This window comes from Alosa pseudoharengus, unplaced genomic scaffold (assembly GCF_046254945.1).
Source record: "Alosa pseudoharengus isolate Yale_2024_CS ecotype anadromous, Long Island Sound unplaced genomic scaffold, YU_APseudo_1.1 YU_APseudo_1.1_scf_1, whole genome shotgun sequence".
Classification (NCBI taxonomy): Eukaryota; Metazoa; Chordata; class Actinopteri; order Clupeiformes; family Clupeidae; genus Alosa; species Alosa pseudoharengus.
This window is the reverse complement of record NW_027468564.1, coordinates 11,315,367-11,338,215: the sequence shown is the minus strand read 5'-3', so window position 1 is coordinate 11,338,215 and position 22,849 is coordinate 11,315,367. Positions and strand designations below refer to the sequence as shown.

At 36.9% G+C, this 22,849-nt stretch overlaps 1 protein-coding gene across 1 annotated transcript in view; it reads left to right on the top strand.

Moving 5' to 3' along the window:
• The window catches only part of LOC143136472 (uncharacterized), a 47,486-nt gene that overhangs the window by 5,512 nt on the left and 19,125 nt on the right, over window positions 1-22,849 (top strand). The window contains exons 5-9 of the mRNA XM_076297474.1: window positions 13,990-14,198; window positions 14,812-14,927; window positions 18,327-18,391; window positions 19,949-20,091; window positions 22,306-22,329. Of these exons, the coding sequence (XP_076153589.1) occupies window positions 13,990-14,198; window positions 14,812-14,927; window positions 18,327-18,391; window positions 19,949-20,091; window positions 22,306-22,329 (557 nt within the window). The remainder of the gene's footprint in view (window positions 1-13,989; window positions 14,199-14,811; window positions 14,928-18,326; window positions 18,392-19,948; window positions 20,092-22,305; window positions 22,330-22,849) is intronic.

The window sequence follows — 22,849 nt, the reverse complement described above, 5'->3', positions numbered from 1 at the left end:
CAGGCAGGCCCATGTTGAGTTTCAGAGAGAAACTGAAAGTGTTGGAAAGGAGTTCAGCAGATCCAAGGGCGTCGGACTGGGGGGAAAGTGGGTCTGATTACTAGGGCCCCAATGGAGGATAGGGCCCTTTAAAAGGAATATATTTTATTTTACCTGAATATTTTCATTTACAAATTAAATGTCAAAATGAATGTCAGACGAAATGTAAAGTCTGACTGACTGACTTCTGTATACAAAAAATTGTGAAAAAGACTGTCTAAGCAGGGGTGTCAAATATACGTAAGGCCCGGGATCAGATCAGGCCCGCCAGCAGGTTTAATACGGCCCCCCAGATGTTTTAGGTAGGAAGGGAAAATTACAAAAAAGATATTCACATCCAGTTGTCTTCAACAATGTGTAATAAGCAATATCTCTATAATATGATAAATTGATTAAACCTAGCACTACAAACCATCCTCAGGAAAGAAAGAAGCAGAAAAACTAACATGGAAGTAGGGCATTTCAAGAGAGAAAGAGCAGTAGGCTATATGACAGCAGTACATTATTTGTACTTGTTTGTGATATCATCAAATAACACTCTGATACCCATGCAGAAAAATGATAATGACCATGACAATGACGCCCCACCTGTAGGCTACTACTAGTAGTGCTGCTATTATTACAGTGCATGAAAATGCACTGTACTGTTATTCCAAGGCATTTTATTATTATTATTATTATTACAGTGCATGAAAATGCACTGTACTGTTATTCCAAGGCATTTTATTATTATTATTATTATTATTATTATTCTTCTTCTAACGCACTTAATGCAGCTTCAACCGTTTAACGTAGAAACTTCATTCAAACTATGTTACGTAGGTCTTAATTAGGACATGTGAGCTTTGTATTTTTCAACTTTGTAACTTTTATACTTTTTAAACTATTAATTAAAAACTAATCAAAATTTCCCCATTGACTTAACATTATGATTATGACATCACAATACGGCCGTTAAGCAATTAGAATCCTATGGCAGGTGTTCGGGCCACCTGTTTCAACTGCCAGTCTCAGGCTTTAAGCATACAAACTGGCCCTATTAAGACTACACATCCTGTTCAACTGCTTCCTCTGCCAAAAACTGTTTCAAAATAAAAGTCCTCACTACAATATTTCACTGTTAAACAATTTAACCCTTTAAACTACTGAACTTTTTAACTGTTCAGCCATTGTAACTGTTACTTGTCATCAACTATGACTCCTACCCACTGTAGCTAGTTAGCATGGTTAGCATAGTTAGCATGCTAGCATGTTAGCATGTTAGCATGCTAGTTAGCATTTTTTACAAAACTGCTAAAAATGATTAGCTAAGTTAGCTAAGTCACATGGTTAGCATAGTTAGCATGCTAACATGTTAGCATGCTAGTTAGCATTTTTTACAAAACTGCTAAAAATGATTAGCTAAGTTAGCTAAGTCACATGGTTAGCATAGTTAGCATGCTAACATGTTAGCATGCTAGTTAGCATTTTTTACAAAACTGCTAAAAATGATTAGCTAAGTTAGCTAAGTCATATGGTTAGCATAGTTAGCATGCTAACATGCTAGTTAGCATTTTTTACAAAACTGCTAAAAATGATTAGCTAAGTTAGCTAAGTCACATGGTTAGCATAGTTAGCATGCTAACATGTTAGCATGCTAGTTAGCATTTTTTACAAAACTGCTAAAAATGATTAGCTAAGTTAGCTAAGTCACATGGTTAGCATAGTTAGCATGCTAGCATAGTTAGCATGCTAACATGTTAGCATGCTAGTTAGCATAGTTAGCAAAACTGCTAAAAATGATTAGCTAGATTAGCTAAGTCACATGGTTAACATAGTTAGCATGTTAGCATTGCTAACTACTAAAAATGCATTAGCTAAGTTAACTAAGTTAAGTATTGTCCACCTATTTAACCGTTCAATCATTCCAACTTTATTAAACCTTATCTTCCAAGCAAATCATTTAACCATATAAACTATCCACCTATTTAACTGTTCAGTCACTCCAACTATATTAAACCTCATCTACCTAGCAACCAATATAGTTTGTTTTTACTCTGTATGATATTTTACATCATATTTTTTGCATTTTCATGCACTGTATTTCCTTCAGGAAATGCTTTTCTAGTTATTATTATTCTTCTTCTAACGCACTTAATGCAGCTTCAACCGTTTAACGTAGAAACTTCATTCAAACTATGTTACGTAGGTCTTAATTAGGACATGTGAGCTTTGTATTTTTCAACTTTGTAACTTTTATACTTTTTAAACTATTAATTAAAAACTAATAAAAATTTCCCCATTGACTTAACATTATGATTATGACATCACAATACGGCCGTTAAGCAATTAGAATCCTATGGCAGGTGTTCGGGCCACCTGTTTCAACTGCCAGTCTCAGGCTTTAAGCATACAAACTGGCCCTATTAAGACTACACATCCTGTTCAACTGCTTCCTCTGCCAAAAACTGTTTCAAAATAAAAGTCCTCACTACAATATTTCACTGTTAAACAATTTAACCCTTTAAACTACTGAACTTTTTAACTGTTCAGCCATTGTAACTGTTACTTGTCATCAACTATGACTCCTACCCACTGTAGCTAGTTAGCATGGTTAGCATAGTTAGCATGCTAGCATGTTAGCATGCTAGCATGTTAGCATGCTAGCATGTTAGCATGCTAGTTAGCATTTTTTACAAAACTGCTAAAAATGATTAGCTAAGTTAGCTAAGTCACATGGTTAGCATAGTTAGCATGCTAACATGTTAGCATGCTAGTTAGCATTTTTTACAAAACTGCTAAAAATGATTAGCTAAGTTAGCTAAGTCACATGGTTAGCATAGTTAGCATGCTAACATGTTAGCATGCTAGTTAGCATTTTTTACAAAACTGCTAAAAATGATTAGCTAAGTTAGCTAAGTCATATGGTTAGCATAGTTAGCATGCTAGCATGTTAGCATGCTAGTTAGCATTTTTTACAAAACTGCTAAAAATGATTAGCTAAGTTAGCTAAGTCACATGGTTAGCATAGTTAGCATGCTAACATGTTAGCATGCTAGTTAGCATTTTTTACAAAACTGCTAAAAATTATTAGCTAAGTTAGCTAAGTCACATGGTTAGCATAGTTAGCATGCTAGCATAGTTAGCATGCTAACATGTTAGCATGCTAGTTAGCATAGTTAGCAAAACTGCTAAAAATGATTAGCTAGATTAGCTAAGTCACATGGTTAACATAGTTAGCATGTTAGCATTGCTAACTACTAAAAATGCATTAGCTAAGTTAACTAAGTTAAGTATTGTCCACCTATTTAACCGTTCAATCATTCCAACTTTATTAAACCTTATCTTCCAAGCAAATCATTTAACCATATAAACTATCCACCTATTTAACTGTTCAGTCACTCCAACTATATTAAACCTCATCTACCTAGCAACCAATATAGTTTGTTTTTACTCTGTATGATATTTTACATCATATTTTTTGCATTTTCATGCACTGTATTTCCTTCAGGAAATGCTTTTCTAGTTACAGTGCATGAAAATGCACTGTACTGTTATTCCAAGGCATTTTATTATTATTATTATTATTATTATTATTCTTCTTCTAACGCAGCTAATGCAGCTTCAACCGTTTAACGTAGAAACTTCATTCAAACTATGTTACGTAGGTCTTACTTAGGACATGTGAGCTTTGTATTTTTCAACTTTGTAACTTTTATACTTTTTAAACTATTAATTAAAAACTAATCAAAATTTCCCCATTGACTTAACATTATGATTATGACATCACAATACGGCAGTTAAGCAATTAGAATCCTATGGCAGGTGTTCGGGCCACCTGGACCAACTGCCATTCTCAGGCTTTAAGCATACAAACTGGCCCTATTAAGACTACACATCCTGTCCAACTGCTTCCTCTGCCAAAAACTGTTTCAAAATAAAAGTCATCACTACAATATTTCACTGTTAAACAATTTAACCCTTTAAACTACTGAACTTTTTAACTGTTCAGCCATTGTAACTGTTACTTGTCATCAACTATGACTCCTACCCACTGTAGCTAGTTAGCATAGTTAGCATAGTTAGCATGTTAGCATGCTAGCATGTTAGCATGCTAGTTAGCATTTTTTGCAAAACTGCTAAAAATGATTAGCTAAGTTAGCTAAGTCACATGGTTAGCATAGTTAGCATGCTAGCATGTTAGCATGCTAGTTAGCATTTTTTACAAAATTGCTAAAAATGATTAGCTAGGTTAGCTAAGTCACATGGTTAGCATAGTTAGCATGCTAACATGCTAGCATGCTAGTTAGCATTTTTTATAAAACTGCTAAAAATGATTAGCTAAGTTAGCTAAGTCACATGGTTAGCATAGTTAGCATGCTAGCATGTTAGCATGCTAGTTAGCATTTTTTGCAAAACTACTAAAAATGATTAGCTAAGTTAGCTAAGTCACATGGTTAGCATAGTTAGCATGCTAGCATGTTAGCATGCTAGTTAGCATGCTAGTTAGCATTTTTAGCAAAACTGTTAAAAATGATTAGCTAAGTTAGCTAAGTCACATGGTTAGCATAGTTAGCATACTAACATGTTAGCATGCTAGTTAGCATTTTTAGCAAAACTACTAAAAATGATTAGCTAAGTTAGCTAAGTAACATGGTTAACATAGTTAGCATGTTAGCATTGCTAACATGCTAGTTAGCATAACTACTAAAAATGAAAACATTAGCTAAGTACACTAAGTTAAGTATTATCCACCTATTTAACCGTTCTATCATTCCAACTATATTAAACCTTATGTACCAAGCAAATCATTTAACCATATAAACTATCCACCTATTTAACTGTTCAGTCACTCCAACTATATTAAACCTCATCTACCTAGCAACCAATATAGTTTGTTTTTACTCTGTATGATATTTTACATCATATTTTTTGCATTTTCATGCACTGTATTTCCTTCAGGAAATGCTTTTCTAGTTATTATTATTCTTCTTCTAACGCACTTAATGCAGCTTCAACCGTTTAACGTAGAAACTTCATTCAAACTATGTTACGTAGGTCTTACTTAGGACATGTGAGCTTTGTATTTTTCAACTTTGTAACTTTTATACTTTTTAAACTATTAATTAAAAACGAATCAAAATTTCCCCATTGACTTAACATTATGATTATGACATCACAATACGGCCGTTAAGCAATTAGAATCCTACGGCAGGTGTTCGGGCCACCTGTTTCAACTGCCAGTCTCAGGCTTTAAGCATACAAACTGGCCCTATTAAGACTACACATCCTGTCCAACTGCTTCCTCTGCCAAAAACCGTTTCAAAATAAAAGTCCTCACTACAATATTTCACTGTTAAACAATTTAACCCTTTAAACTACTGAACTTTTTAACTGTTCAGCCATTGTAACTGTTACTTGTCATCAACTATGACTCCTACCCACTGTAGCTAGTTAGCATGGTTAGCATAGTTAGCATGCTAGCATGTTAGCATGCTAGCATGTTAGCATGCTAGTTAGCATTTTTTACAAAACTGCTAAAAATGATTAGCTAAGTTAGCTAAGTCACATGGTTAGCATAGTTAGCATGCTAACATGTTAGCATGCTAGTTAGCATTTTTTACAAAACTGCTAAAAATGATTAGCTAAGTTAGCTAAGTCACATGGTTAGCATAGTTAGCATGCTAGCATGTTAGCATGCTAGTTAGCATTTTTTACAAAACTGCTAAAAATGATTAGCTAAGTTAGCTAAGTCACATGGTTAGCATAGTTAGCATGTTAACATGTTAGCATGCTAGTTAGCATAGTTAGCAAAACTGCTAAAAATGATTAGCTAGATTAGCTAAGTCACATGGTTAACATAGTTAGCATGTTAGCATTGCTAACTACTAAAAATGCATTAGCTAAGTTAACTAAGTTAAGTATTGTCCACCTATTTAACCGTTCAATCATTCCAACTATATTAAACCTTATCTTCCAAGCAAATCATTTAACCATATAAACTATCCACCTATTTAACTGTTCAGTCACTCCAACTATATTAAACCTCATCTACCTAGCAACCAATATAGTTTGTTTTTACTCTGTATGATATTTTACATCATATTTTTTGCATTTTCATGCACTGTATTTCCTTCAGGAAATGCTTTTCTAGTTCTTATTATTCCTCTTCTTCTAACGCAGTTAATGCAGCTTCAACCGTTTAACGTAGAAACTTCATTCAAACATTGACGCGTAGGTCTTAATTAGGACATGTGGGCTTTGTATTTTTCAACTTTGTAACTTTTATACTTTTTAAACTATTAATTAAAAACTATCAAAATTTTCCCATTGACTTAACATTGCCCTTTATGACATCACAGCAATTAGAATCTTATGGCAGGTGTTCAGGCCAGCTGGCCCAACTGCCATTCTCAGGCTTTAAGCATACAAACTGGCCCTATTAAGACTACACATCCTGTTCAACTGCTTCCTCTGCCAAAAACTGTTTCAAAATAAAAGTCCTCACTACAATATTTCACTGTTAAACAATATAACCCTTTAAACTACTGAACTTTTTAACTGTTCAGCCATTGTAACTGTTACTTGTCATCAACTATGACTCCTACCCACTGTAGCTAGTTAGCATGGTTAGCATAGTTAGCATGTTAGCATGCTAGCATGTTAGCATGCTAGTTAGCATTTTTTTCAAAACTGCTAAAAATGATTAGCTAAGTTAGCTAAGTCACATGGTTAGCATAGTTAGCATGCTAGCATGTTAGTTAGCATTTTTTGCAAAACTGCTAAAAATGATTAGCTAAGTTAGCTAAGTCACATGGTTAGCATAGTTAGCATGCTAGCATGTTAGCATGCTAGTTAGCATTTTTTGCTAAACTACTAAAAATGATTAGCTAAGTTAGCTAAGTCACATGGTTAGCATAGTTAGCATGCTAGCATGTTAGCATGCTAGTTAGCATTTTTTGCTAAACTACTAAAAATGATTAGCTAAGTTAGCTAAGTCACGTGGTTAGCATAGTTAGCATGCTAGCATGTTAGCATGCTAGTTAGCATTTTTTACAAAACTGCTAAAAATGATTAGCTAAGTTAGCTAAGTCACATGGTTAGCATAGTTAGCATGATAGCATGTTAGCATGCTAGTTAGCATTTTTTACAAAACTGCTAAAAATGATTAGCTAAGTTAGCTAAGTCACATGGTTAGCATAGTTAGCATGTTAACATGTTAGCATGCTAGTTAGCATAGTTAGCAAAACTGCTAAAAATGATTAGCTAGATTAGCTAAGTCACATGGTTAACATAGTTAGCATGTTAGCATTGCTAACTACTAAAAATGCATTAGCTAAGTTAACTAAGTTAAGTATTGTCCACCTATTTAACCGTTCAATCATTCCAACTATATTAAACCTTATCTTCCAAGCAAATCATTTAACCATATAAACTATCCACCTATTTAACTGTTCAGTCACTCCAACTATATTAAACCTCATCTACCTAGCAACCAATATAGTTTGTTTTTACTCTGTATGATATTTTACATCATATTTTTTGCATTTTCATGCACTGTATTTCCTTCAGGAAATGCTTTTCTAGTTCTTATTATTCCATGTCTTCTAACGCAGTTAATGCAGCTTCAACCGTTTAACGTAGAAACTTCATTCAAACTATGTTACGTAGGTCTTACTTAGGACATGTGAGCTTTGTATTTTTCAACTTTGTAACTTTTATACTTTTTAAACTATTAATTAAAAACGAATCAAAATTTCCCCATTGACTTAACATTATGATTATGACATCACAATACGGCCGTTAAGCAATTAGAATCCTACGGCAGGTGTTCGGGCCACCTGTTTCAACTGCCAGTCTCAGGCTTTAAGCATACAAACTGGCCCTATTAAGACTACACATCCTGTCCAACTGCTTCCTCTGCCAAAAACCGTTTCAAAATAAAAGTCCTCACTACAATATTTCACTGTTAAACAATTTAACCCTTTAAACTACTGAACTTTTTAACTGTTCAGCCATTGTAACTGTTACTTGTCATCAACTATGACTCCTACCCACTGTAGCTAGTTAGCATGGTTAGCATAGTTAGCATGCTAGCATGTTAGCATGCTAGCATGTTAGCATGCTAGTTAGCATTTTTTACAAAACTGCTAAAAATGATTAGCTAAGTTAGCTAAGTCACATGGTTAGCATAGTTAGCATGCTAACATGTTAGCATGCTAGTTAGCATTTTTTACAAAACTGCTAAAAATGATTAGCTAAGTTAGCTAAGTCACATGGTTAGCATAGTTAGCATGCTAGCATGTTAGCATGCTAGTTAGCATTTTTTACAAAACTGCTAAAAATGATTAGCTAAGTTAGCTAAGTCACATGGTTAGCATAGTTAGCATGTTAACATGTTAGCATGCTAGTTAGCATAGTTAGCAAAACTGCTAAAAATGATTAGCTAGATTAGCTAAGTCACATGGTTAACATAGTTAGCATGTTAGCATTGCTAACTACTAAAAATGCATTAGCTAAGTTAACTAAGTTAAGTATTGTCCACCTATTTAACCGTTCAATCATTCCAACTATATTAAACCTTATCTTCCAAGCAAATCATTTAACCATATAAACTATCCACCTATTTAACTGTTCAGTCACTCCAACTATATTAAACCTCATCTACCTAGCAACCAATATAGTTTGTTTTTACTCTGTATGATATTTTACATCATATTTTTTGCATTTTCATGCACTGTATTTCCTTCAGGAAATGCTTTTCTAGTTCTTATTATTCCTCTTCTTCTAACGCAGTTAATGCAGCTTCAACCGTTTAACGTAGAAACTTCATTCAAACATTGACGCGTAGGTCTTAATTAGGACATGTGGGCTTTGTATTTTTCAACTTTGTAACTTTTATACTTTTTAAACTATTAATTAAAAACTATCAAAATTTTCCCATTGACTTAACATTGCCCTTTATGACATCACAGCAATTAGAATCTTATGGCAGGTGTTCAGGCCAGCTGGCCCAACTGCCATTCTCAGGCTTTAAGCATACAAACTGGCCCTATTAAGACTACACATCCTGTTCAACTGCTTCCTCTGCCAAAAACTGTTTCAAAATAAAAGTCCTCACTACAATATTTCACTGTTAAACAATATAACCCTTTAAACTACTGAACTTTTTAACTGTTCAGCCATTGTAACTGTTACTTGTCATCAACTATGACTCCTACCCACTGTAGCTAGTTAGCATGGTTAGCATAGTTAGCATGTTAGCATGCTAGCATGTTAGCATGCTAGTTAGCATTTTTTTCAAAACTGCTAAAAATGATTAGCTAAGTTAGCTAAGTCACATGGTTAGCATAGTTAGCATGCTAGCATGTTAGTTAGCATTTTTTATAAAACTGCTAAAAATGATTAGCTAAGTTAGCTAAGTCACATGGTTAGCATAGTTAGCATGCTAGCATGTTAGCATGCTAGTTAGCATTTTTTGCTAAACTACTAAAAATGATTAGCTAAGTTAGCTAAGTCACATGGTTAGCATAGTTAGCATGCTAGCATGTTAGCATGCTAGTTAGCATTTTTTGCTAAACTACTAAAAATGATTAGCTAAGTTAGCTAAGTCACGTGGTTAGCATAGTTAGCATGCTAGCATGTTAGCATGCTAGTTAGCATTTTTTACAAAACTGCTAAAAATGATTAGCTAAGTTAGCTAAGTCACATGGTTAGCATAGTTAGCATGATAGCATGTTAGCATGCTAGTTAGCATTTTTTACAAAACTGCTAAAAATGATTAGCTAAGTTAGCTAAGTCACATGGTTAGCATAGTTAGCATGTTAACATGTTAGCATGCTAGTTAGCATAGTTAGCAAAACTGCTAAAAATGATTAGCTAGATTAGCTAAGTCACATGGTTAACATAGTTAGCATGTTAGCATTGCTAACTACTAAAAATGCATTAGCTAAGTTAACTAAGTTAAGTATTGTCCACCTATTTAACCGTTCAATCATTCCAACTATATTAAACCTTATCTTCCAAGCAAATCATTTAACCATATAAACTATCCACCTATTTAACTGTTCAGTCACTCCAACTATATTAAACCTCATCTACCTAGCAACCAATATAGTTTGTTTTTACTCTGTATGATATTTTACATCATATTTTTTGCATTTTCATGCACTGTATTTCCTTCAGGAAATGCTTTTCTAGTTCTTATTATTCCATGTCTTCTAACGCAGTTAATGCAGCTTCAACCGTTTAACGTAGAAACTTCATTCAAACATTGACGCGTAGGTCTTAATTAGGACATGTGGGCTTTGTATTTTTCAACTTTGTAACTTTTATACTTTTTAAACTATTAATTAAAAACTATCAAAATTTTCCCATTGACTTAACATTGCCCTTTATGACATCACAGCAATTAGAATCTTATGGCAGGTGTTCAGGCCAGCTGGCCCAACTGCCATTCTCAGGCTTTAAGCATACAAACTGGCCCTATTAAGACTACACATCCTGTTCAACTGCTTCCTCTGCCAAAAACTGTTTCAAAATAAAAGTCCTCACTACAATATTTCACTGTTAAACAATTTAACCCTTTAAACTACTGAACTTTTTAACTGTTCAGCCATTGTAACTGTTACTTGTCATCAACTATGACTCCTACTCACTGTAGCTAGTTAGCTAAGTTAGCTAAGTAACTTGTTTAGCATAGTTAGCATGCTAGCATGTTAGCATGCTAGTTAGCATGCTAGTTAGCATTTTTAGCAAAACTGCTAAAAATGATTAGCTAAGTTAGCTAAGTCACATGGTTAGCATAGTTAGCATGTTAGCATGTTAGCATGTTAGCATGCTAGTTAGCATTTTTAGCAAAACTTCTAAAAATGATTAGCTAAGTTAGCTAAGTAACATGGTTAGCATAGTTAGCATGCTAACATGCTAGTTAGCATTTTTAACAAAACTGCTAAAAATGATTAGCTAAGTCACATGGTTAGCATAGTTAGCATGTTAGTTAGCATAGTTAGCATAACTACTAAACATTTAAACATTAGCTAAGTTAAGTAACTTGGTTAACATTATTATCTTTGATAACATAGTTAGCATAACTGCTAGCAAACATTAGAGCCATTCCAACTGTCAGTTATCGTCAATTATCTACCTAAATAATTTAACCATTTAAATTATCCACCTATTTAACCGTTCAATCATTCCAACAATATTAAACCTTATCTACCAAGCAAATCATTTAACTATATAAACTATCCACCTATTTAACTGTTCAGTCATTCCAACTATATTAAACCTCATCTACCTAGTTCAGTCATTCCAACTACATTAAACCTCATCTACCTAGCAAATAATTTAACCATATGAACTCATCATATTTTTGCATTTTCATGCACTGTATTTCCTTCAGGAAATGCTTTTCTAGTTGCTCATAATAACTATCATTATCACCATAATCATCATGACTAGGTTTTGTTGTTTAGCAAGGTTGATATAATGGTCTCGAGGTTAGGTAGAAGGATGGCATCATTGAAGGTGTAGACCGTGGTGGCGGTCATCGGTCGGTCTCATAGATCCATAGTTACAGTAGGCATAACTTGTTGTTGTTCACTACGTTGTTCACATGTAAACTGGAGTATTCCAAATTCTGATAACACTCTGATTAGTGCTTTAGTCTGATGTAGTAGATCTACTTTTATTACTCATAATAGCCATCATCATCATTATGACATCATAACACTCCAACTGGTGCTTTACTCTGATTGGTGCTTTAGCTTGATTTAGCTGTGAGAAATGCACCTTCAAAATTGCTGCAGCAAGCAGGAATCAAACACCAGTCTTCTGCATCATAGAGTGACCTGTTACGTTCGCCTATGTTTGCGACTTTGAACGCACCCACTTGTCGTCTTTAAGCCTCGGTTGCTAGGTAACCGAACTATATACAAAGCTGGCATAATATCTTTAAACTGCTGACAAACTGACAAACTGTTTTATTCTATCTATCTATCTATCTATCTATCTTCTTATTTTTCAAAATTGCTGCTGCGAGCAGGAATCGAACCCTGGTCTCCTGCATCCTAGAATGACCTGTTACTGACTGAGCTACAATTTCCATCATCTTTGTTCAGTGATAGATAGATAGATAGATAGATGATAGATAGATAGATAGATAGATAGATAGATAGATAGATAGATAGATAGATAGGTACTTGGTCCCCAAGGGGAAACTCAAGATGATAAGCTTGAAAACATGGAGTGGTCAGCACAGTCTCCAGACTTGAACCTCATTGAAAAATTGGCTAGTAGTGTATGTGGCGGGACTTTAACTTTCTGAAGCGGGACTTTTACACCTCTGGTGGGGAGGCTATGGGGGCCTCCTAACCTCAAAGCAGGTAAAGAAAGGTGTTGCAGTGACAAATGCTATTGGGCAAACAGTCCAATCCAACAGGCAAGTGGGTTCAGCAACCAGAAGAGCAGACACAGGCAGATCATCCAAACACTGGCAGATAATCCAGGCACAGGCAGATAATCCAGGCACGTAAACAGGGTCAAACAGAACAGGCAAAAGTCAAGAATCACTAAACACAGAAATCACCACATAGCACTAAACGTTCTTTCTACTCACAAACTGGGATCACACTTTCTTTCTATTCATTAAACTGGGGTTTAAATATACAGAGTTGTTCAACCAAATGAAAAACAAACAAGTGACAGAAAAAGGACAGTGACAGGAAGTACACCAAATAATCGGAGATAGGTGAGGTTCACATGACAACCAGCACATGGAGTGAAAAACAACAAAAAAAACAAACCCAGAACTGTCAAAACAATGGTGGACAGGGAAGACAAAAAAAGTCAAAGTGAAGGTACTCACACTCCTGACACATTGTCTGGAAATGCCATCCTTATGATGAGACGTTAAACTGAGGCCCTGATTAACTGTAGTCATTAAAGATCCAATAGTACAGTACTTACGTCTGGGTTTTTCCAACTAGTGCTTTACTCTGATTGATGCTTTACTCTGATTGTAGTAGTTTTACTATTATCACTCATAATAACCATCATCATCATCATCATGACATCATAACACTCCAACTGGTGCTTTACTCTGATTGTTTTGCACATAAGTATAAGTATATATACCCCTTTGATCCATCGAGGGAAATTTGGTCTCTGCATTTATCCCAATCCGTGAATTAGTGAAACACACTCAGCACACAGTGTACACACAGTGAGGTGAAGCACACACTAATCACGGCGCAGTGAGCTGCCTGCAACAGCGGCGCTCGGGGAGCAGTGAGGGGTTAGGTGCCTTGCTCAAGGGCACTTCAGCTGTTTCTACTGTTCGGGGTTCAAACCGGCAACCCTCCGGTTACAAGTCCGAAGCACTAACCAGTAGGCCACGGCTGCCCCCCAAACACAGTTTACAGTTGATTCCATTGTTGCGAAACCTGCTTTCAGGCTCAACCGTCGTCCTATAGTTACCATTCATAAGCATTAATATGGAACAGTGATTAAACTTTTTATTTTTACCAGATACTTCATAGGTGTCCTGTTATTCAGAATTGATTGCCACCCCACCAGAACATTAAGTAGGCCACGGCTGCCCCCATATAATCCAGATCTACTTCATAGGTGTCCTGTTATTCAGAATGTATTGCCACCCCACCAGAACGTTAAGTAGGCCACGGCTGCCCCCATATAATCCAGATCTACTTCATAGGTGTCCTGTTATTCAGAATGTATTGCCACCCCACCAGAACGTTAAGTAGGCCACGGCTGCCCCCATATAATCACACATGTATTGCCACCCCACCAGAACGTTAAGTAAGCCACGGCTGCCCCCATATAATCACACATGTATTGCCACCCCACCAGAACATTAAGTAGGCCACGGCTGCCCCCATATAATCGCGCTGAATGCTTGTTGTTGTTTGTTGTTGACCAAAGCTAAGAGTTGTGTGTTTGTCCTTGTAGTAATAATCCAGACAGTTCAGTGCTGGACATTGACCTGGAGTTCGACCCTAGTTCGGTTGACCCTTTGCCCCAAGGCCAGGAGGTCCTGGGCGCTCTGGCAGAGGGCTTGAACAGATTCCCAGATCCTGTGCCCGGCCTGCCTGATCCCCTCGACAACGTCCTGTTGTTTTCCAATGTGCTCTTTCAGCTATCTACCATCACAGTCAAATGTACGCTCACACACATGTGCACGCACACACACACACACACATACACACACACACACACACACACACACACACACACACACCAACATAGTTCCATCAGTTTTCAAGTATGGAATATGTCCACTGTTTTATGTCTCAATCTGAGTCTAATATCCAAGCCAAGTGTTATTAATATTATATTAATATCAACAAATCTATTTGGTATTGTTTTTAGTTTGAAGAGACTTACCTAGTGCTCTCTCGAAAGATCATTTTGACCTAATTTAAGAAGACTTATTTTAAGGAGTCTTATGGAAAATTAAGAAAAATGTACTCAACACACTGGCAGCCAAATGTGCTTGTTTTTTAGGACAAATTTGCAATCTGTCTCCAGTTGAGGCTAATACGTCCACTGGGTCTGTAATCTGTCTCCAGTTGAGGCTAATATGTCCACTGGGTCTGTAATCTGTCTCCAGTTGAGGCTAATATGTCTACTCAAAGCACTGGCAGCCAAATGTGCTTGTTTTTTAGGACAAATTTGCAATCTGTCTCCAGTTGAGGCTAATATGTCCACTGGGTCTGTAATCTATCTCCAGTTGAGGCTAATATGTCTACTGTGTCTGTAATCTGTCTTCAGCTACCCCTCAGGAGGGACCCAAAGCTCAGTTCACCACCAACGAAATCTTTGTCACCGCCCTGGGTAACTCCGCCTCCTCCACCTACAGAGACAGAACTCGGCTGATTAAAACAGAGGTGAACACACGCACACAGATGACTCACTACACTGTAATAACTGCTTATGTAACTAAATCTAATCAAGTGTTAAATAATCTTATATCAAGATAAAAAACATCTAGTTGGTAAAATTTGACTTATCTTAAGACATCTCATTCTGAAAAAAAGCAAATTTGGCTGCCAGTGCATTGAGTAAATTTGTCTTGATAAGACTCCTTAAAATAAGTCAGTCTTCTTAAAGTTAGTCAAAAGGATATTTCAAGAGAGTGCTAAGTCTCTTCATACTAAAAACAATACCAAAAAGATTTTTTTTACCTTAATATATGATTGATAACACTTTTGCCCTGTAGTGATACCAATATTTGATTTTTATTGATAAGTTGCAGGGCGCAATGAAGAATCAATCGGTTGACTAATTTGTAGCACTTTTTTAAAGCAACACTAAAGAGTTTTTTGTACCTTGAAATAATGTTTCCAAAATTGTTTCAGTGGTTCATCAACTCGTAACAGAGTAAACAGTACTTCTGCATTCGTTTCGCGACCCTCTATCGGCTATTACCGCACTATGCAAGTTTGCCAGATTGGGTAGCGGACCTATAGTTCGATGGGATGAGACATAAGAAACTACAAATTTGACTTGCCTCTGATGTTGCAATACATCATACTTTCATAAAACCATGCAACATACTCTACCGTATGTGGACATTGTTGTTTCCTGTGCTGGATAAACAAATAGCATGTGTGCGATAGAGGAAAAGTGCTTTGGTGTTGCTTTAACATCTACAAGAACATGATGGAGGTGTGAAGGAATCTGCTTACATATGAGTTCATGCATGCAATGTGACCACCTGGGGGCACTAATGATACGCCCAACATCAAGATTCCACTAAACCTTACATGTGAGACCTTGTATGCAACACCAAGATTCCACTAAACCTTACATATGAGACCTTGTATGCAACACCAAGATTCCACTAAACCTTACATATGAGACCTTGTATGCAACACCAAGATTCCACTAAACCTTACATATGAGACCTTGTATGCAACACCAAGATTCCACTAAACCTTACATATGAGACCTTGTATGCAACACCAAGATTCCACTAAACCTTACATATGAGACCTTGTATGCAACACCAAGATTCCACTAAACCTTACATATGAGACCTTGTATGCAACACCAAGATTCCACTAAACCTTACATATGAGACCTTGTATGCAACACCAAGATTCTACTAAACCTTACATATGAGACCTTGCTTTACTAATTTGTAATCAGATGCAAAGTGCATTATTTAAAAGGGTTATTGTTATGTTTCCTAATTAGTCATGGGTGTGTTCCCTTTAAACCAATGAAAGTGACATCATTCATTCATTTTAAGAGCAAGGACTGCAACATCAAACAGTGCGTCGGTATTTTAAGAGCAAGGACTGCAACATTAAACAGCGGGTCTGTATTTTTGACAGTCAGCACATTTGAGGCAATCTGCTAACATGTGAGACCGTGTATGCACCAACATTCCACTAAACCTTGCTTTACTAAAATGTGTGTGACTAGCAGAGTAAAGCCTACACTGTAAAAAATAAAAGTTTGCGAAAACGCAAAATTGTTTTCCCAAACAAGTTTTATGCATTCTCCAAACTACAAAAACAATTGTTCATTCTACCAGTGGGGACAGCTTAAAATTCATCATTCTGCCAACATAAGAATGTTGAGTTAACAATGATGTGATTGCCACAACAAAAGTTTTTACTAACAGTTTTTAGCTCAGTTAGTCCATTCATAGCCAATGGGCCGGCACTTATGTCCGGTTTCCATGGTGCTAAATAGACGAGAACCATAGACTCCCCCTGGACAGGACACCAGTCCATCGCAGGTAACCCCCAGCAGAAGCTGGTACCCATTTAACATCTGGGTGGACTGAGACAATGCAGATGATGTGCCTTGTCCAAGGGCACGACGTGCAACATCAAGTCATCATCTGGGACTTAAACCAGCGATCAACAGTATTTTTGTAGTTGGGGCAATAACATCACTGTTAACTCAGCAAACAAATCTTACCTTCGCAGAATGATACATTTTAAGCTGTGCCCACTAATAGAGCAAGCAATTGTTTGTAAAGACAACAGCATTTTTGTAGTTTGGAAAACGTATAAAACTTTGTTGGGAAGGAAACACGGCATTTTGAATGCATAAGGTTGCCAGTGAATTTTGCGTTTTCGCAACCTTTAATTTTTTACAGTGACATGCATCTGCTCTCGCCTAGTTTTGATCTCATCCAAACTGGAACTAACTTTGTCGTGGTCTCATAAGCAACAACAAAACCGTTTTACACTTACCCACAGCTATTAATTTCACTATTGATTGACAAGAGGGTTCAATCGAAAATATAGCCTAAAAAATGCAACACTTGCCCATATTGTTTAAATGACTGAATGCCTGGGACTCTTTGCTAATGGCTGCTTACATTTCCTGACAGTTGCACATATGTGTGCTTTTTGCTTTAGACAAGGTTTTTGTTGGTCAGTGGCGTGATCTATGAAAACATTTACCGGTACATTCCCAGTGCTGAAAGTGGGTGCTGGGAATTCTATGAATGAAAGTATATAAGTATATAAGTTTATATAGTCTTTTGATCCTGTGAGGGAAATTTGGTCTCTGCATTTATCCCAATCCGTGAATTAGTGAAACACACTCAGCACACAGTGAACACACAGTGAGTTGCCTGCAACAACAGCGGCGCTCGGGGAGCAGTGAGGGGTTAGGTGCCTTGCTCAAGGGGAGCAGTGAGGGGTTAGGTGCCTTGCTCAAGGGGAGCAGTGAGGGGTTAGGTGCCTTGCTCAAGGGCACTTCAGCCGTGCCTACTGGTCAGGGTTTCGAACCGGCAACCCTCCGGTTACAAGTCCGAAGCGCTAACCAGTAGGCCAAGGCTGCCCAAAGTGCACACACATCTACAAAAAAAATTAAACAGGTGCTGGGTAGAAGACCTCTGGTCAAAAGACCTGATGAAGACCTCTGTTTCGAAACGTTGTAGCTTATTAAACCATTGTGGGAGCTTATATAACAGTGTGCGGGTATCTATTTAATTGTTCAAATTCTGGGAATTCTGAATCATGTAAAACATTTACATTCCCAGTGCTGGGGATTCTGACCTATGAAAAGATTTACATTCCCACTGCTGCAAGTGGGAATTCTGACCTATGAAAACGTTTACATTCCCACTGCTGCAAGTGGGAATTCTGACCTATGAAAACATTTACATTCCCAGTGCTGCAAGTGGGTGCTGGGAATTCTGACCTATGAAAACATTTACATTCCCAGTGCTGCAAGTGGGAATTCTGACCTATGAAAACATTTACATTCCCAGTGCTGCAAGTGGGAATTCTGACCTATGAAAACATTTACATTCCCAGTTGGAGCCCTTCTTCGCTGAAGACTACCCATTCTGTTTCATCATGTTGGCTTCAGATATGTTCAGGTGGCTGCACACACACAACACACACACACACACACACTGAAGACTACCCATTCTGTTTCATCATGTTGGCTTCAGATATGTTCAGGTGGCTGCACACACACAACACACACACACACACACACTGAAGACTACCCATTCTGTTTTATCACGTTGGCTTCAGATATGTTCAGGTGGCTGCACACACACAACACACACACACACACACACGCACACACACATACTGTACACATACACACATAAACACACACACACACATACACACACACCACTGAAGGAGAAAGAAAGAGAGACTTGCACACACATGCACACTACAAAAATTAAAACTAACCAAGTGTTATTAATCTCATAATAAGATCAAAAACCTATTTGGTATTGTTTTTAGTATAAAGATTGTACCTTATACTTTACCTAGTACTCTCCAGAAGAACATTTTGATCAAATATAATAGGAGTTTGACTTATTTAAAAGTGTAATTCCAGCGAAAATTGACCCAAGGGTGTTTTCTGCATTGAAACACATCAAAATAGCCGTGGGCACAGTAATTTTCATTGATCAACCACTACAGAGCTTGGCCTGGTATATGCTATAGCCCCAAATCACAAACAGTGGCATAGATATAGGCTTTAAGGTGTCTTATCAAGACACATTTGTTAAACCCACTGCTTAAGGCACCTAATGTCAAATTTGCTTGTTTTCATTGAAGAGTTTGACTTTATATGAAGAAGTCTCATCATGAAAACAAGCAAATTTGTCTGCCAGTGTGTTAAGCAAATCTGTCCTAAGAAACACATTTTTGCTGCCAATACATTGAGCAACTTTGTCTTGATAAGACTCAGTTAATTAACTCATTGAATGCCAAGCTGTTTTCGGGAGCTTTGTCCTAGAGTGCCAGCAATCTAGACCATTGCTGATGATTTGTGTACAGCCACAGCATATTCTGTGTTATAGCTATGAACACGTACAATAGCTTGATTAAAAGGTGAAACTTTAAGCTCTCAGTGCGTGCAAACCGTGTATTTCTACACGCCTCCGTTCCTGAGAAATCCCAAGCTAAACAGTGGCTAGTTTTCATCAAAATCGCTGTTTTTTTCTAGAAATGGAGATAAACGTCTTTCATGAAATATGAAGTGTTGCCTGTTACTTACTCGTGTAAACATTCCGGGAAGTGATCAGTGAGACCTGGCGAGACTGCCACCTCGTGATAGACCCACGAAAATGGCCTGGTTTTGACCTGACGTGCATGCGTCACTGATTCGACCCAAAGCGGCAACCGAGTTATGATAAAATGTCCAGATAAAATGTCCAGATTCTCAGTTTTCATGAGTTTCACGATCGTCATATAGTTCATTTCTATTCATCACAGAGTTCCCAAAATCACATATAAGGTGTATTAGAGTGTCTAGTTTCGTAATTAAAAAAAAAAGCTAAAAACGTAATATTACGTTTTTGGCACTCAACGCATGGGATTACGTTTTTGGCACTCAATGAGTTAAACACTAAACTCAAATTGATACATGTCATTGTTTGTTTTGTTTGTTTGTTGTTGTTGTCTCTTAGCAATGGTTCCATCATAAATGACATGAAAACCATTTTCACACCCGATGTGAGTCCACCGAATGACACAGCAGTCAGGGACACCGTAATCAGAGCCGTCTGCAGTGGGAAGCTCAAGCTCAATGTCACCTTAGTCGGTGCCATAGGTAGGCCTGGTGTGTGTGTGTGTATGTGTGTGTGTGTGTGTGTGTGTGTGTATGTGCGTGCGTATGTGCGTGCGTATGTGCGTGCGCATGCGTGTGTGTGTGTATGTGCATGCGTGTGTGTGTGTGTGGGTGTGTGTGTATGTTATTGTGATATGTGCTGCATGTGTGTGTGTGTGTGTGTGTGCACACATGTGTGTGTGTGTGTGTGTGTGTTTGTGTGTGTGCACACATGTGTATATATGTTATTGTGATATGTGCTGTGTGTGTGTGCTGTCTCGGATTGTATTCAAATTTTGTGCATGTCATAAATTGGCCTCGAAACTAAGCCTGAAAAACACATGCACTGCAAACATATGTGTTAGTCCACAAATCCCGCCGATGGGATCATGGCAGTCCCCCTCCCCCCAAACATGCTAATATAACATATATTATAATAAAATGATTTTTCATGTGATGTACATGATAAAGTCCTCCCCTCAAACATGCTAAATCAATTTTCATCAAATCATGCATCAATGATTAAAAACTGTTATTTTTTTAACTATACACTGCTGAACATAATTAATCTCTATTGCCTACATAACTGCACAGAATATTCAACCTGAACTTTGGTATTTAAAGGAACTGTATGTAAGAAATGTATTTCAATTAATGGTAACACTTTATAATAACTACACACAATTCATAATTTATTAAGCCTTTGTTACTTATTAGTTAATGATTTGCTCATCATTAGTAATTTCTTGTTCATGCATAATTTATCATCAGTAAAGCATTTGTTCACACAGTTGTAAATGGTTTGTTCATAGTAAATAAGCATATCCAAAAATATGTTTGTAAGTACATGATTTATACTTAATAAGTAATGAAACAACCACTTATAAATGAAATCATTTTCCTATTTGTAAAGCATTGTGCCTATGTTAATTATCATAAATAAAGTATTTGTACACACAGTTATAAATGGTTTGTTCATAGTTAAAAGCCTATATCTAAAATATGTTGATGAATTATTGTTAGTGTTGTAAATTAATGTTTATTATGAACAAATCATTTATAATTGTGTGAACATATGCTTTACTGATGGTAAATTATGTATGAACAAGAAATTACTAATGATGAACAAACCATTAACTAATAAGTAACAAAGGCTTAATAAATGATGAATTGTGTGTAGTTATTATAAAGTGTTACCCAATTAATCATAAAATGGCCTTGATATGTCACTAGACATTAAGCAATCATGTTCATTTCAAATACTTATATCACTGACAACAGTAGTCCAGCCGGATATTGTCATTTAAAAAGTGAAGTTGCAGCCCTCAACTGATGTTAATGATGTCATGTTGTGTTTTGGCCTGATGCGTCACCCTCCACCTATCTACTAATCACAAAGTCAGTAGTGTTTCGGCATCCGGGTTGCCAGCTCTGACCATCGGGGGGGGACACCGCTCTACAGTCATTTGAAAGTGATTGCAGTACCAGTTTTGGCCACAATCTTACATATGGTTCCTTTAATGTTTCTTTTGCACTTCTGGTTGGATGTCAACTGCATTTCATTGGCTCTGTACCTGTACTCTGCTATATGACAAAGTTGAATCTAATCTTATCTAATCTAATCAAGATAGAAAAAAATATATATACATTGTTTTGTGTTAAAGTATAAAGCGTAATACTTAGCACTTCCTTGTATAATCATTTGACATAATTTTAAGAAAATGTCTCATCATGAAAACAAGCACATTTATCTGTCAATATTATTAAGCAAATCTGTACTTGAAAACAAGCAATATTGAATTGATGGCAAAATATCCTGTGTATGTGTGTGAGTCTGTGTGTGTATGTATGTTAATCATTTGTGTGTGTGTGTGTGTGTGTGTGTGTGTGTGTGTCGTTAAAAATTCTGATTTGTGTTGATAGATCCATTCATCTCCAACTGCCCTCCAGAAGTTACGACACCCCCCACCACCCCACGTGCGTAACACATGTGTGTGTGTGTTTGTTTGTGTGTGTGTGTTTGTTTATTTGTTTGTGTGTGTGTGTGTGTGTGTTTTATTTTCTTAACATTTTCTACAGGTGCCACCTCCACCACCATCCTAGGTGTGTGCTAAGCATTAATCTTTGCGTGTATCTGAGTGTTTTTATGTGTGTGTGTGTGTGTGTGTGTGTGTGATAATGTGATATTCTTTTTTATTCTCTTCACATTTTCTACAGGTGCCACCTCCACCACCATCCCAGGTGTGTGCTAATCATTAACGTTTGTGTATCTGTGTATCTGAGTGTTTTTGTGTGTGTGTGTGTGTGTGTGTGTGTGTGTGTCGGTGTGTGTATCATTAATGTATCTGCTTTGACTAGAACAGTGGTTCTCAAAGTGGAGTCTAAACCTGGGGGTCTACGTCTGTAGACTGACAGGCAGATCTTCCTGTTCCGCAATCATCCTTAACTGTGCGTCGCTGTATTGTGCCTTGTATAGATAGCCACGAGCATCGGATTCGCACACCAGATCTTCAGAATCCCTATTTGCCATATCAGTTTCAAAATTACCATCCGCCATTGTCGTTACCTATCAGCTTTCTCCACGGAGCAAGAGCCTAGCCTGTTAGCTTAGTTTCCAACAAGATGACGGTGATTGCTTTCAGTTTCTGCAAGTGAAGTCCCACCCAGAGATCTTTAATAGGTCTGTAGCGTGAATGGTTCACACCCCCTGGACAAAATGAGGAATAAGTGTTTGTAGTCTCACCCCCTCTACAAAGATATG